The 15,427-nt window shown below is 44.9% G+C and overlaps 2 protein-coding genes across 2 annotated transcripts in view; both read left to right on the top strand.

The window, feature by feature from the left end:
• UBE2L3 (ubiquitin conjugating enzyme E2 L3) overlaps positions 1-15,427 on the top strand; it is a 161,478-nt gene that overhangs the window by 88,640 nt on the left and 57,411 nt on the right. The window lies entirely within an intron of this gene.
• HIC2 (HIC ZBTB transcriptional repressor 2) lies at positions 5,443-7,155 on the top strand. The gene has a single exon (XM_070951001.1). It carries the CDS (start codon positions 5,443-5,445, stop codon positions 7,153-7,155), a length of 1,713 nt encoding a protein of 570 aa, XP_070807102.1.

Here is a 15,427-nt window from a genome sequence, read left to right as displayed (position 1 = left end):
AACCAGCCTGCTATTGTTGCAAGATAAGATAAGATTAAAAAAAACAGAACAACAGAGTTGGAAGGGACCTTATAGGTCATCTAGTCCAACCCCCCGCTCAAGCAGGAAACCCTACACCGTTTCTGACAAATGGCAGTCCAATCTTTTCTTGAAAGTCTCAAGTGATGAAAGCTCCCACAACTTCCGAAGGCAACTTCTGTTCCATCGGTTGATGGTTCTCACTGTCAGAAAGTTCCTCCTCATTTCTAGGATGAATCTCTCTAACTGTACTTCCATCACTGCTGTAATTGAACTAATACGACTTTGAATAGGAGCCTGAATGGCGTAGCAGACTAATGCTACTGTTAAAGGTAATATTTAGCTTCCAGCTGCCTGCAATTACTGCGAGTTCAATTCTCACCAGGCTCAAGGTTGACTCAGCCTTCCATCCTTTCTAAGATAGGTAAAATGAGGACCCGGTTTGTGGGGGCAATAAGCTGACTTTGTATAAAATATACAAAAGTATGAAGGCTATTGCTTAACACCTTGTAAGCCGCCCTGAGTCTCCGGAGAAGGGCGGCATATAAATCTATCTTATCTATCTATCTATCTATCTATCTATCTATCTATCTATCTATCTATCTATCTACATACATAGTCGGAAGGGACCTTGGAGGTCTTCTAGTCCAACCCCCTGCAGGAAACCCTATACCACTTCAGTCAAATGGTTATCCAACATCTTCTTAAAAATCTCCAGTGTTGGAGCATTCACAACTTCTGGAGGCAAGTTGTTCCACTTATTAATTGTTCTGTCAGGAAATTTCTCCTTAATTCCAGGTTGCTTCTCTCCTTGATTAGTTTCCACCCATTGCTTCTTGTCCTGCCTTCAGGTGCTTTGGAGAAGAGCTTGACTCCTTCTTTGTGGCAGCCCCTGAGATATCGGAAGACTGCTATCATGTCTTCCCTAGTCCTTCTTTTCATTCAATTAGACATACCCAGTTCCTGCAACCGTTCATCGTATGTTTCATCCTCCAGTCCCCTAATCATCTTTGTTGCTCTTCTCTGCACTCTTTCCAGAGTCTCAACATCCTTTTTACATCGTGGCGACCAAAATTGAATGCAGTATTCCAAGTGTGGCCTTACCAAGGCATTTTAAAGCGGTATTAACACTTCACGTGATCTTGATTCTATCCCTCTATTTATGCAGCCTAAAACTGTGTTGGCTTTTTTGGCAGCTGCTGCACACAGCTGATAAGATAAGAAAATAAAATAAAATAAAAAGATAAGATAAGATAAGATAAGATAACTTTTTATTGTCCCACATTAAAAATGAAAATTCTGTTGCCTGCTCTCAAGAGAAAGTATATATCTGCCCAGACACATACATAACCGATATATACACATGCCAATAAAGATAAAGATATAGGTTCCTCTCGCACATATGTGCTAGTCGTTCCTGACTCTAGGGGGTGGTGCTCATCTCCGTTTCAAAGCCGAAGAGCCAGCGCTATCCGAAGACGTCTCCATGGTCATGTGGCCGGCATGATTCAACTTCAAAGGCGCATGGAACGCTGTTCCCTTCCCACCAAAGGTGGTCCCTATTTTTCTACTTGCATTTTTTACGTGCTTTCGAACTGCTAGGTTGGCAGAAGCTGGGACAAGTCACGGGAGCTCCCCCCGTTACGCGGCACTAGGGATTCGAACTGCTGAACTGCCGACTTTTCGATCGACAAGCTCAGCGTCTTAGCCACTGAGCCACTGCGTCCCTTACACATGCTGATATATATACATAAATACATACCTGCACCCATATGTATATATACACATATAGGTTAATCACTGCCCATTTTGAATACATAGAGGAAAAAGGAAACTTGAGAAGTTCATAAGGTTGATGCTCTGTGGAACGAATATTTCCCAAATATAAAGAGGGTTTTAGGTGCAGCCTGATTTGTGAATGCATATTTTGCCGTTGCCCCTCCCCCCAAAAGGTTGATTTTTTTTAGATCAGGTTTCTTTTTGATCCATAGATTCTCCCAAGATCAGTCTGATTAGCAACTCTGCCTCCATTCCCAAGTAATGTTGATAGGAAAAGAGACACATTTTCTGTTTTCATTCGTCCCCTTACAAGCATGAGAAGAGAGAAGAGGAGAGGAGGAGAGGAGAAGAGAACAGAAGAGAAGAGAAGAGAGGAGAGGAGGGGAGATGAGAGAAGAGAAGAGAAGAGAATGGAGTGGAAGAATAAGAAAGAAGAGAAGAGAAGAGTAGGGTAGGGTAGGATAGGATAGTGTAGAATAGGGTAGGGTAGAATAGAATAGAGTAGGGTAGGGTAGGGTAGGATAGGATAGGAGAATAGAATTAGGATAGGATAGGATAGGATAGGATAGGATAGGATAGGATAGGATAGGATAGGATAGGATAGGATAGGATAGGATAGTTTATTAGCCAAGTTTGATTCGACACACGGAATTTGTCTTGGTGCATACGCTCTCGGAGTATATAAGAACGGAGAACAGAGCGAGAAGGACTTCTGATTTAATCCAGCAAAGCTGGTATGACATTCTGATGCAAGCTGTGACTTTAGAGCTGCCCCCTGATTACCCAATGACCCATGTCGTTATTCTTTTAGCTGATGGATCAATTCCATCTGCATAGATTTGTATAGGTGTGGGAGATGGAGGGGAAACTTCAGAAGGAAGCTGTGATGTGGGATTTGGTGGTGCGCACTTAACGTTGGTGCATTGCAGAAACGTTCGAGTCAAAGGCAATTCCATTTCCCTCGTTTTCTCAGCAGTGGGAAGGCCTCTTCAGATGGAAGTTTGCCGGTTGCAGACTTTTAAAAAAAGTAACATTCTCCCCATCAGTTGTTCTTGAACTCCTACTCTGCTTATCTTCGTTTCTTGGCCGAGGGAGCCAGCGTTGTCCGAAGACAATTTCTGTGGTCGTGTAGCCAGCATGGCTGTACGCCAAACGCACACAGAACGCTGTTGCCTTCTCACCAACGTGGTACCTGTTTATCTACTCGCATTTGCATGCTTTTGAACTGCTAAGTAGGCAGGAACTGGAGCTGGTAACGGGAGCTACTAAAAAGTATAGATCACTTTTTGCCGATGGGTTCCATCAAACGTGGCAGTGCAGATCAATTTGTGAAAGTGGATTCCATCAAAATGTGGCGGTGAAGATCAGGTTTTGCTGGTGGGTTCCATCAAATGTGGAAATGTAGATCAAATTTTGCTGGTTGGTTCCATCAGATGTGGCAGTGCAAGATCAAGTTTTGCTGGTGGATTCCATCAAACATGGCAGTGTAGATCAATTTTTGCAAATGGATTCCATCAAGTTTTGTGGGTGGGTTCCATGAAATATGGCAGTGTACATTACATTTTGCTGGTGGATTCCATCAAACATGGCAGTGTAGATTTAAGTTTTGCTGGTGGATTCCATCAAACATGGCAGTGTAGATCAATTTTTGCAAATGGATTCCATCAGGTTTTGTGGGTGGGTTCCATGAAATATGGCAGTGTAGATCAATTTTTGCAGGTGGATTCCATCAAACATGGCAGCATAGATCACGTTTTTGCTGGTGAGGTCCATCCAACATGGCAACCTAGAAGATCTCTTTTTGCAGGTGGATTCCATCAACCACCACAGTGGAGAAGATTGTATTTATTCAATTGGGAGATTCTTCCATGGTTGATATGTGGCTTGTTTCCGATATCTGTGTGAAGGACACGGCAAGGCTGGTATTGTTAAATCCCCACCTCCTCTCCCTTCCAGTGATGCCTCTTTGATCTTTCAAAACGAAGCAGATCATTGTTCTTTCTTCTTAGACTAAGCTTTGACAACAGGTCATACAGATTGAACCACTGTTATTCAGGTGGTGTAAAAGCTGAGTGGGCAGCTCTGGAGTAGCTACGTCAGAATGGTTGAGGTTGTGCTGGGAGGTAATTTTTCTACCTCCCTCTTTAAAAAAAGCCTTCGAGTGAATCGATGTGAACATTAACAATTACAATCAATTAAAGGATTTGAATCGGATTGACCCGGTTTTTGAAATCAATTTGATGAATAGACGAGAGCTGTGGTTTCCACACCTTAACCCAATGATGGCTAACCTTTTTGTCGTTGCGTGGCTGCACCCATAATCATGTGCGACCCCCTGTGGCCCACCCCCCTGTACATATGTGTGTGACACCTCACCACCCCCCCCATGGCCCTTGGTGGGGGACACCACGCCCGCCTGCGGCCTATTTTGGGCCTAGCAGGCCTCCCTGCAGCCTCCTGGGACCAAAAAACGGGCCACACACCCCTCCCCATGGCCTGTTTTTGGTCCCAGGAGGCTGCAGGGAGGCCTGCTAGGCCCAAAATAGACCACAGGCGGGTGCGGCATCCCCCCACTCGGTCCGTCTTTGGTCCCAGGGGGCTGCAGGATGGCCTGCTAGGCCCAAAATGGGCCACAGGCAGGTGTGGTGTCCCCCCCCTGTGGCCCGTTTTTGGTCCCAGGAAGCTGCAGGGAAGCCTGCCAGATCAAGCCACGGAGGGTGCCACACACACCTTGCATGACCCCTGTACATGACCTCCACACCGTCCTGGGCATGCACGCGCGTCTCCCACATGCACCCCACCCCCGCGCATGCACGGTAGAAAACCGAAAATCAGCTGGCCAGCGGGAGGCGTACGCAGATGTGGGGTGGAGCTGAGCTGGGTGACGGCTCGCGTGCTCACAGATTCGCCATCACGGCCTTAACCTGTTCTTGTGACTGGAGAAAGAGCATCTTCTTGAGATCGGATAAAATATCTCCATTTTATTATTCCTCCCTTTTTAAAAATTTGACTTTTTTTTTTTTTTTTGCCTTTCTGTTCCAGAGACGCTTGTGTGTTCTCTGAACTGGACCAGCTGTTCCAAGCTGTTTAATTTTTCCATCTCATTAGTTCCCATCACAGAAATGTAATCAAAACTTTGATCTTGCCTCGCCCTCCCAAAATAAGGAAGAGGCAAACTTTTTAGCCTAGCTTGAAAGAAATAAGAAATAAGAGATGCAAATGCATCATCAATTTTTGAAGTGGTCGCTCCTGTTGCGAACCAGTAGCGGAGGTAAGTAGAACCCACCCCTGTACCGCGGGCCGGTTCTTTGCTGTTTCCAGGGCGGTCCCGCAGGCCAGATCTAAGTACCCCGCGGACCAGATCCGACCCTCGGGCCTTGAGTTTGATACCCCTGTAATAGATGATTAATGTTCCTCTTGCCTAGGGGGCCTGCTAGATAGGTGAACTACACCTCCCAGAATTCCTAGCTACGATAACCATGAGCAGAGAATTCTGGGGATTGAAGTCCACACCCCTCTGGTGGGTACCAAGGAGAGGAACAGTTGTCATCCACACCAGTCGAGCTGAGAAACAGACTGACGTTTGTTTGTGGTTCTCTCTCTCTTAGGTGATCAGGTGACCAGGAAAGGGAAGACAAGGTGGAGATGGAACTGCCAAATCATGCCAAACATTTGCTCCTGCAGCTTAACCAGCAACGAGCCAAAGGTTTCCTTTGCGATGTGATCATTGTTGTCGAAAATGCCCTCTTCCGTGCCCACAAGAACATCCTGGCAGCCAGCAGCATGTACTTCAAGTCCCTCATCTTGCACGACAACTTGATCAATTTAGATACTGACATGGTCAACCCTACCGTGTTCCGGCAAATCTTGGACTTTATTTATACTGGTAAGCTCTTAATGACCGACCAGCCTGGTGAACAGAACTTCAATGCTCTCCTCACCGCAGCAAGCTACCTCCAACTTCCTGACCTGGCGGCCCTTTGTAGGAAGAAGCTCAAACGCAGCGGGAGATCCTTTGCTGGCCGGGCTGGCGGAGCCTCCAGCGTCGGGCGGCCGCCTCGGAGTCAGAGACTTGCCACCGCTTCAGTCATTACTCGTTATTCAGGGTCAACCGAAGGGATGAAGGGCTCTCAGCCGAAGGAGATGCCAAAGGCGAAGGTCTCGGATGACGAGGTCTTCATGAACAGTTCCAACCAAGAGAATTCTCACGCCTTGAGTAGGGGACTGGGAGAAGGGAGCAACAGCACCAACGGAAGCTGTGTGGACCAGGAACTTGGGCTGGATCTGTCCAAAAAAAGCCCCTCCCTGCCCACTGTCGCCCCCCAAGACGACACCCCACACAGCGAGAGTCAGCGTGGCTCCCCCCGGCCCGCCTCAGCCCCCACCGCCAACAGTGCCTCATCGTTCGAAGAGTCCATCTCTGGAGCCCCTCCCGCCCTAATAGACAACTGCGAGCCCATGGAGATGGACCTCAGCGAAGACCGCCAGTGTCTCCCCGAAGGCAACCAGCGAAAAAGCCTACGCCATTCCTCACGGAAGAAAGAGTGGATTAAGAAGGATTGCCCCTTTGACCGGAAGGAGGGCGGGGGCAAAGGCTGCGAGGAGGGTGAGGGGTTACCCAACGGCATCCTGATGGGCCCCTTGTGCAAGTCCGCGGAGCGCAGCCTAGGCCTGAGCCCCTACGGCTCGGAGCTGCCGTTGCACGCCTGCAAAGAAGACGTGGAGAACGGCAAGGAGAACAGCGAGGACAGCGGTCAGAGCGAAGGCGAGAACGGCGGACACAGCAGCGCCAACTATGTCTACCGGCAGGAAGGCTACGAACCCGTGGCCTTCGGGGACAACTTGTACGTCTGTATCCCGTGCGGGAAGGGTTTCCCCAGCTCGGAGCAGCTCAACGCCCACGTGGAGAAACACACAGAAGAAGAGCTGTACATCAAGGAGGAAGGGACGTTCGAGGATAAAGAAGAAGAGGCCGAGGATTTATCAAACCCCAACCAGCCCTACACCTCAGAATCACGGCCGTTCAAGTGCTCGGTTTGCGAGAAGAGCTACAAAGATCCCGCCACCCTCCGGCAGCACGAGAAGACTCACTGGCTGACGCGGCCCTTCCCGTGCAACATCTGCGGCAAGATGTTCACCCAGCGGGGCACCATGACTCGGCACATGCGCAGCCATTTGGGACTCAAGCCCTTCGCCTGCGAGGAGTGCGGGATGCGCTTCACCCGGCAGTACCGGCTGACCGAGCACATGCGCGTCCACTCAGGGGAAAAGCCCTACGAATGTCAACTGTGCGGCGGGAAATTTACCCAGCAACGAAACCTCATCAGCCACTTGAGAATGCATACCTCTCCTACATGAAGCCAAAGTCTCTCTAAAGGAGCTCTGAGCCCCTCCAACCCACCCACCATAAATATCCCTTAGACTTGCTGCTTTAAAAACAGACTATACAAACAAGAGACGTTTGTCTCCCCTCTTCAGTCATGGAAGGCGTGAACCAAACAGAGCTTTACTTTCTTTCTTTCTTTCTCCTCCTTCCCCCGTCTTTTCCCCTTCCCCTCTTCCAAGGGAAAAAAAAAACCCAACCCCAATTTAACTTCCAGAGTCCTTCCCTTTTGTATCAGCTTTTCTCTCAGGGCCTGGCAACTTTAAGCTTTGCTGGCTGGGGAATTCTGGGAGTTGAGGTCCGCCAGGCTTAAAAGTTGCCAACGTTGGAGACCCCCTGGTCTAGGAAGAAGTCCTTCCTGGGTTGATGCCGATTCAAATTGAGGGCCCCACAGAAAAATGAGAGGAGAGGGTAAGATGGTCTTCGCCACGGAAACGAGGACATGGAAACAAGGGACTTCCCCCTCCCTCCCTCCGTTTACTTTCTTAGCACTTTGGAATTGCTATGGTAGAACTTCCACAGTATTATTTTTCTTTCTTCTGACCAACTCCAAGACTACCCTTTAGCGGCCAGTGGATGGCCTTCTTGGTTTTTGTTTTGTTTTTTTCTTTAATCCTGGGGTGGGGGGGGGTTAGTTTTTACAATGGACCGGGTTTAAATGGACGGTTGTCCCTCAAAGCTATAATGGGAGAGATGTTCCTTGCCAATGGAGACCAGTTTGTTCTTTCTTCATTCTTTCCTTTGGGGATGGTGGTGGGTCTCTGAAGAACAAACGACATTTTCATTGGCTGAAAGGGACGACGTCCCATTGCCTCCCGTCCCTATCCCCTCTCCTCCCCCCCCCCCATTTCTACATGGTGCTTTCCACCTAGGAAGGTTTTCTTCCACCTGTCCCTTCTCCATCAGGTTCTAAGGGAAGAGCTGGTCCGCCTTAACCATCAGACCCTAGTCTTCAACGTCTTCTGGTCCAACTTTCCTCCTCAACCTCTTTCGATCTCTCTCTCTAGCCTTATCCATGACTGAATGGGGAGGTGGGGGGCTGAGTGACACCCCCCCACCCCAGGAATTTCTTTCAAATGAGCAGGGGTCATATCTGTGTTAATTTCCTTTTCCCCCCCACCCCTTAGTTTTCGTATGGATATTTTTATTTTTATTTTTTTTGCTTAGAGGTACTTGTTCTATTAAGAGAAAAACAATGCGTTTGTTCATAATTGATGTAAGTGTCGGAACTGGAAAGCTTGAGGGACTTCGGGGCGGGGCAGCGGGAATTGAAGTAGGCTGGAAATGGCTACAAGTTCCTTTAGGTACCTTTTCATTTTTTTTTTAATTTTTTATTTTTATTTGGGGTGCACGTGTGGTGTCTGTCCGTCTGTCTGCACGCGTGCACAGATGTATGTGTATGCGTGCACTTAAGCTTTTTCCTCCTTCACTAAAGAGTTGGGTCAGAATGGCAGGGCCCACTTCCTTTTCTACCTCTTGAATTCACAAGAACAATAAGATGGTTAGCGGAAATAATTAGGTGTGGTGTTTTGTCCCGCCCTCCCACCCCCAGCCCTCTTCCCCCCCCACCCTACCCCATCCCCTATCCCCAGTTGTAAGTTAGTGTACAAAGTAGAAATTAAATTTAAGGTTAAGGGATTTTTGCCACCTCATTCTTTTCCCGTCAGAAAGTCAGAAACGCAAAAGCATGGCCAAAGACGATTAAGTAGACTTTTTTTTTAAGCTGGAGGTCCGGAGAAGATAACGCGGTGCCACCAAATCATTGGGGTTTCTGTTCACAAAAAAAAAAAAAAACCCAACCCCCCCCTTTTTTTTTTTAGAAAAGAGCTTTTGGGTAGCCTTGTTTATTGAACCTGGATGCCGTGGTGGGGAAAAGCTGCCGTTTCTCCATTGCTTGTCTCTTCGACGGGCTCCAGATGAGACAGTCAACGGCGTAGCCGTTGGTCCCACCAGGATCCAGAGCGCGATAAGAATGTGGAGAACCCAACCAAAGTCTTCTGTTTCCTTCCTTATTTTGGGTGTGGGTGGGTGGTAGGGATGTCGACCTGGGTATGTGCTCGTTCCATCTTCGTTCTTAAAAGGGATGCCCGATGGGTGCACGTCAGTGGTGGGTTTGCTACCAGTTCGGGCGAACCGGTAGCGGCGACGGGAGGCTCTGCCCACTTGCCCAGACGTCATCAAAAACACTCTGCGTATGCGCAGAACCTTCTACACATGCACAGAAATGCCACATGCTCGTGAAGCGAGCGCACAAGCCCGCTCGCTACCGATAGTGAACTGGTAGCGCCGGGATTTGAAACCCACTACTGGCACATGTGTTGAGGTTGGGGCCACCAGGAGATTGAACAGCTATACGCTTGTCTGTCAAAAGCTGCTATAGGTGTAGGAGATGAGGGCTCTCAACTTTGTTGGCACGACCAGTTAATGGAAAGCGATGGCTGAGCCCCCAACCCCGTACAGGTGGTCTCGGGTGCTAAAAAAAAACAAACAAACACCTGACACCCTCGAGTCTGGAATGGAGTAAGGTTTACATTTCCCGTCCCTCTGCTTTAACTTCCTTGCTTGAAACCATTGTTCTGTTTATGATTGTTTATGATGATGATGGTTAATATGATGATGATGATTATGGTAGGGGTCACCAAAGCGCCCTATGTCTTTGTTTTTTTCTTTTTCTTTAAAAAAAACACAAAACAAAAAGGAGAAAAAAAAAAACCTTTTTTTGTCTTTAAGTTTAGACCAAAAAAAAAAGAAAAGAAAAGAAAGTCAGCCTGTTCAAATAAAAGAGAGAAGTTTGCATTTTTCCGTTCTCGCCACCACCGTTAAGTGTTTTCCTCCCCTCTTCTTAGGATAGAGACAAACCCATATTGAATTAAGGGAGCCTAGATTCCCCGTCTCACGCCTTCCAACGACCAACCAATGCAGGGAAATTGGTCCTTTCTTTCCTTCTTAAGTATCTTTACCTCATGTTTCATTTTTCAATTCCGTGCATCCTCAAGTTTCGGGCATTTTTTGTGTAATGCCGCAGCTTGATTTAATCTTTTTTTTTTTTTTAGTGGGTCACTCATTTTTGTCTTTAATTTTTGTGGAACATTAATGTGAAAGCTGCGCTTCCTGTGAAATCTCATTTTTTTTTCTTTTGTTCCATTTTTCAAAAACTTATTCATCATTCCATGTTTTTCGCAGACAATGCAACACCCCACCGATAACAATAATAACAAAAAAAAAAACCAGCCAGGTCCCCATCAATCCTTTCCTTCAACTTTATGCACACAGCACTGCAACACACTTCCTATTTCCAGATAACTGGTGGTGGTCTTCCCCCTGTGTTCTTGAGGGTGGAGACGGTTGCTTCTCGATAGAGCGGTTTCCTCTCATGCTAAGGAGGGTTTTTTGTTAGCAAAAGGGCTTCATGCCAAGACCCCAAAGGTTTCACGAGCTAGGAGGCCCCCATACAATGGCCCAGATGTGTGTAGAACTTCTCAATTCTGTGACTCGCACGGTTCAGCCATCATCTGGCTTTTTTGAGAGGAACCTCAATAGATGCTTCACTTCTGGTGCAAAACAAAGAACCTCTCCTCAAGCCAGCATTTGTGGATTAGTAAGTTTGGTGGTAGAAAGCTTCAACGGAACTATCCTTTGTGACCTGGTGCTCAGGGGTGCAGATGTACAATTTTCAAGACTATAAATCTCCAGACTACACTCCTGTTCATCTCCAGACCTTTTCTGACTCTTGAGATGCCTTCAAAAGCCATGCCTTGGGCTAGCAAACTGTAAGGTCTAAAGTTGAGAGTTGAGGATGAATATTTTGTTCCTACCTCGCCATCCTTTCAGAAAAAGGACACTTAATCACACACACACACACACACCAAAACCTATCTTTGTATCCAGAATTGTGGACATTTCTGGGTCCATGACATTCTTTCTGAGATGATTCCTCTTCCCAGCTGGTATTGATTGACCTTTAGGGCAACTGAGCTGACGAACTTTAGAAGGCATCAGGGGATAAGGTAGGCCTTTAAGCCAACCCTGGCAAGTATTAATGATTAAGCCAGAAGTTTGGAGGTCCAACCATCTATGGAAGCGAGTCCTCAACTTCCAGGTGCTACTTAACTTCTACATTGCCATCCAGAAAAGGTCCACTTAGTTAAATCCAAAGAAGAGCCCAGCAGCGTGGAACAAGTGCGAAGAACCATTCCTCTTTATTTCGCTGGAATGTTGAGTTTAGATTCAAGCCATTAGGGGTATTGAATCTGGGTGGAGATACTCCAAGATGGGTCTTCGTTGGGTTTCTGATCGAAGTTTTGGAATCTTGAAGTTTCAGGATCCTCAGTCCTTGGGTCGCTTCTTCTTTTTCTTCTTAAGCTTGTTTTTTTTCTTTCTTTCTTTCATCCCCCCTCTCAGCACTTAAAACAAGGCGACAAAAAGTCTGTGTACAGCACGAGTATTGTACAAAAAAAAAAATGAGGGGGGGAAAAAAAAAGGAAAACCCCTCCCTGTTTCTTCTCATCGTTTCACCCCTTTTTCAACAAAATTAGCCGTGTAAGAAGTGTTCCATAGATAGGATTTTGATGTCCCTTCCTCCCGTCTCCTTCCTTTCCCTCTCTCTTCCTCCCAAGATGGTGACAATAATAAAGAAAAAAAAAATCAATTCTCAAAACTTCAGGGACTGTTCAAGGCTCACTTAAAGAGTCTGGACACTCGACTGCATTTATACGACATAGTATTGTATCAAGCATTTTCTGTATTTTAATGAAAAAAAAAGCAAAAACACTAGTTTCATATTTAAGATTTTAAGAATTCTAGGGATGGGCGGGGAGGGAAATACACTTCGTTCTGGTTTTCGGTTTCTCCTTTCTCTTCGTTCCCTTTTTTTTTTTTTTTTTGCTTTTATTTTAATTTGCTACTTCTTTCTCTTTTTGAGATACAGAAAAGAGCCTCCTGAGGTTGTTGGGTCTTTAAAAAAAGAAAAGAAAAGAAAAATAATGTAAAATCACAGAGGCCCGACAGCTTAACTCTATGCTTTAATCAGTTTAGATCACCAGAATGTTTTCAGAGTTCCCGGAGTGGATTATTATAACAACAACAACAACAACAAAATAATAACAGAAAAAGTTGTATTAAAAGATAGCTCATACCCAAATTCACACCCACAAAATTCCTATTTTTAAACCAAAGCACATTTTGAATGACTATGGAACCTCACTTGGCTCGGGAAAAAAAAAATTAATATATTTATCTCATTGTTTACATAAACTTTTACAGTTACAGACCTCAACAGATCTAAGGGGCCAGTCAAAATTAATGATGGCTTTTTCCATCGGTTTAGCTGACAAAAGAGTTGCGGGTAAACGGTGTGTAGGATGTGCTTTTTTTGTGCTGTTTTGTAAAGGAAGGAGGAAAAAAAAACCACCCGACCTCAACAGTTCAATTAGAACTGATTTGTATTCCAGGATTTTTTTTAAAACGCGGTTTAGGGAGTAGGAAAACGAGCCATTAAGATCTTCAGAAGGACTTTGCGTTCCATCAGCTTTGCCAGTAGTGGCTAGTAGACTAGCAGTCTTCCATCAGAGGATGTTCTTGGACACCGTAGAGCGAGAACAAAGTTCCGTTTGTTCAAAAAAAACCCCAAAAACGATGGTCATGGAAAACCTTGCAACTTTCCATAGCAAGTTGCATATGGTGTTGGACCACAACAAGATCTCAAATCAGATTGGGACAATGGAATGTTTCCTCTGCAAGGGACAGCGAAGATTGTTCACGCATGGTAGAGAACACCCAACAGGAAATCTCTGTTGGAGAAGAAACTAGTGTTTAATGTTAAGTCAGGTGAATCGGGGGTGCTGGTCATCTTGTCGACATTCTTGAAGAATTGTCCCAAAGTATGTGTTTAACCCAGTTTTAACTCCACTAAAAAGGTGCAGAAGCTTGTTAGAATGGTCCAATCAATAGCTTTGATCTTGGGGACGAGTCTCAAGAAGCGGCACTGAGGTTTCTTCTCCAGTGCTCAAATGTCCTCTGGTGATGTCCCACAGGTATGACTTTGCTAAGTAAGTGGATATCAGGCTAGGAAGTCTCAATCCCAGGAGACCTGAGATCGTCCAGTTGTTGCCATATTGCAGCACACTTAACATTTGGCAAGATCTGGAACATCTGGAGATCTTTCCTATCCCCTCCAGAATTAGGTGTCCTCTCTAGCTTTAGGATTAGATGTCCTCTCTAGCTTCAGGATTGGTGGTCCTAGCCAAAAAAAAATGTTTTTAAGTTAGATTGATGGTTGTTTCTTTTGGAGGGGGATTCCGGCGAATTTGAGAGTCTTCTCAAATGGCGGCCTTCATATGAGGAGATCCAACTTAACTCTGGTTTGCAATTTAGTGCACTTCCTGGAGAGGGAAAGTGTTTTCACTCGGCACGAGGATATAGTAAACAAGTCTTGCTACACAACAGATATGATCTAAGATGGTTTTCCTCACCAGTTGTTGGTTTTTTCCCCCATTTTTCATGTCTTAACTTTCCTGCTCCAGTGAGTTGGCCAGATTGTGATCTAGATTGAGGGGATCTTAGTCTGGAACGTTCCAGAAATGCACCTTCAAAGTATTATTTTCTGTAAAGAATCTCCTCTTTAATATTTTCACTTTTTTTTTTTTTTTTTTTGTTAAAGAAAAATCACATTTTATCCGTTCTTCGTTGAGTGCTGTTTTTTCCTCTGCTGGTTTTTTTTTCCCACCACGTCCTTTAAAAGCATTTAAAAAAAAAATAATAGCCTGAAATATTTAGGATGCAAAGAGGTAGGGCTGATGGAAAACAGAATTTATTAATTTTGCCTGGTCTTGAATATCTAACTAACAAAGATGGTGCAAAACACTATTTGACAGTGTTGTTGTTTTGTTTTTTTTTGTTTTTTTTGTATCAATATTGTACGTGCTTTATTGAATGTATTTATTTCTCAAGATTCTGTATGCACAGTTTTGCAAGGAGAAAAAAAAAATAATAAATAAAACCTCAGCATTTGCAAAAAGACAAACGATGCATTCAGCAGGGTCTTCGCTACAGGATTTCAAAAAAAAAAAAAGTTTTAAAAAAAGTTTTAAGACTTTAAAAAAAAAAATAGAAACGAAAAAAATAATAATAATAAACTCAGAGACACTCTCGGCATAGCCATAAACCATAACCTGTGAAGACAATACAAACCGTGGATTTTTGTAGCTCTTTTATTTTTATTTGTTTTCTTTCCACAAAAGATGAAAAATATTGTTTTTCTCTTGTATTTAAGATGTTTCCAGTTATAGCAACGTCACTCTTAATACAATTTCCTTCCTTGTTATTGTTTTTTTTTTTATTTTCTCTCATTTTGTTTGTATGTGTGAGGGTGCGTACGTGCATGAGTAAACCAATGTCTAAAGCGCTTTTTTTTTTATTTTGAGCGGTGCAGGTCAATTCTAGGTTAACAGTATTTTTCAAAAAAAAAAAAAAGATTCTGCCATGTCACTTCTGTTCTAAATATTAAAAAAAAGAGGAAAAAATAAAAAGGAACTTCAGCTCCTAAGAGGAAACATTTGGGGTCATTTGGTGCAGAAAGCAAAAAAAAAAGAGAGAGAGAAACGGGTTGCTATTATTAATATTATTTTTCCATGCAGTTGATGCTGACCTAGAGAACTGTTTGGAGAAAAGGGAGCTTTGCACGGCTCTAGCAGTATCAAGAATCTTTCCAGAGGTTTGGCAAATAAAATCTCCCTGATGCCTAACAGAGAACGTTTCTGCTCTTCACTTTTGGTCATCACCAATGACCTTTCTGATGTTTACAATGCAAGCAATAATAAGCCGTTTTTGAATTTGAGTTGATTTGTTTTTGTTTTAAGGGTGGCGGGGAGGCTTGTAAGAGTCCCGGGCACGGTGAGGTCAAAAAGCTTGATGCCTCCCAGCTTGCAAGAACTAAGAACGGTGGCCCTCCAAACTGTCCTTCCACATGTTCAACCGTAAACAGGTCCCAAGGTGCAGGTCTTCCCATGCACTGAGAAAGCTCCAAGCCTTTTTTGGGGGGACACTTGGCTATAAATTTTGGGAAGCCTTGGAGAATTCTGGAAGTTGCCCTCGCAGCCCGAACCAGAAAGTCCTCGGTTATTGGAAGCTAATCCAACATTTCGCCCTCTTGAGGCCTAAGCTGGAGTTGAGGTGGACCATTTCTTAGCTGGAACCAATTACGGTTTAAGGCTAGCCTTCAAAGTCAGTCTGCGTAGCATAAAGAGATGT

This window comes from Pituophis catenifer, unplaced genomic scaffold (genome assembly GCF_029215685.1).
Source record: "Pituophis catenifer annectens isolate HBS135680 unplaced genomic scaffold, rPitCat1.0.hap2 SCAF_10, whole genome shotgun sequence".
In the NCBI taxonomy this organism is placed as follows: domain Eukaryota; kingdom Metazoa; phylum Chordata; class Lepidosauria; order Squamata; family Colubridae; genus Pituophis; species Pituophis catenifer.
This window is presented reverse-complemented; position numbering and strand designations above follow the sequence as displayed.

Bases quoted from the DNA above. Each gene is read 5' to 3' on its own strand.
- HIC2 (XM_070951001.1), top strand. From the start codon at position 5,443: ATGGAACTGCCAAATCATGCCAAACATTTGCTCCTGCAGCTTAACCAG.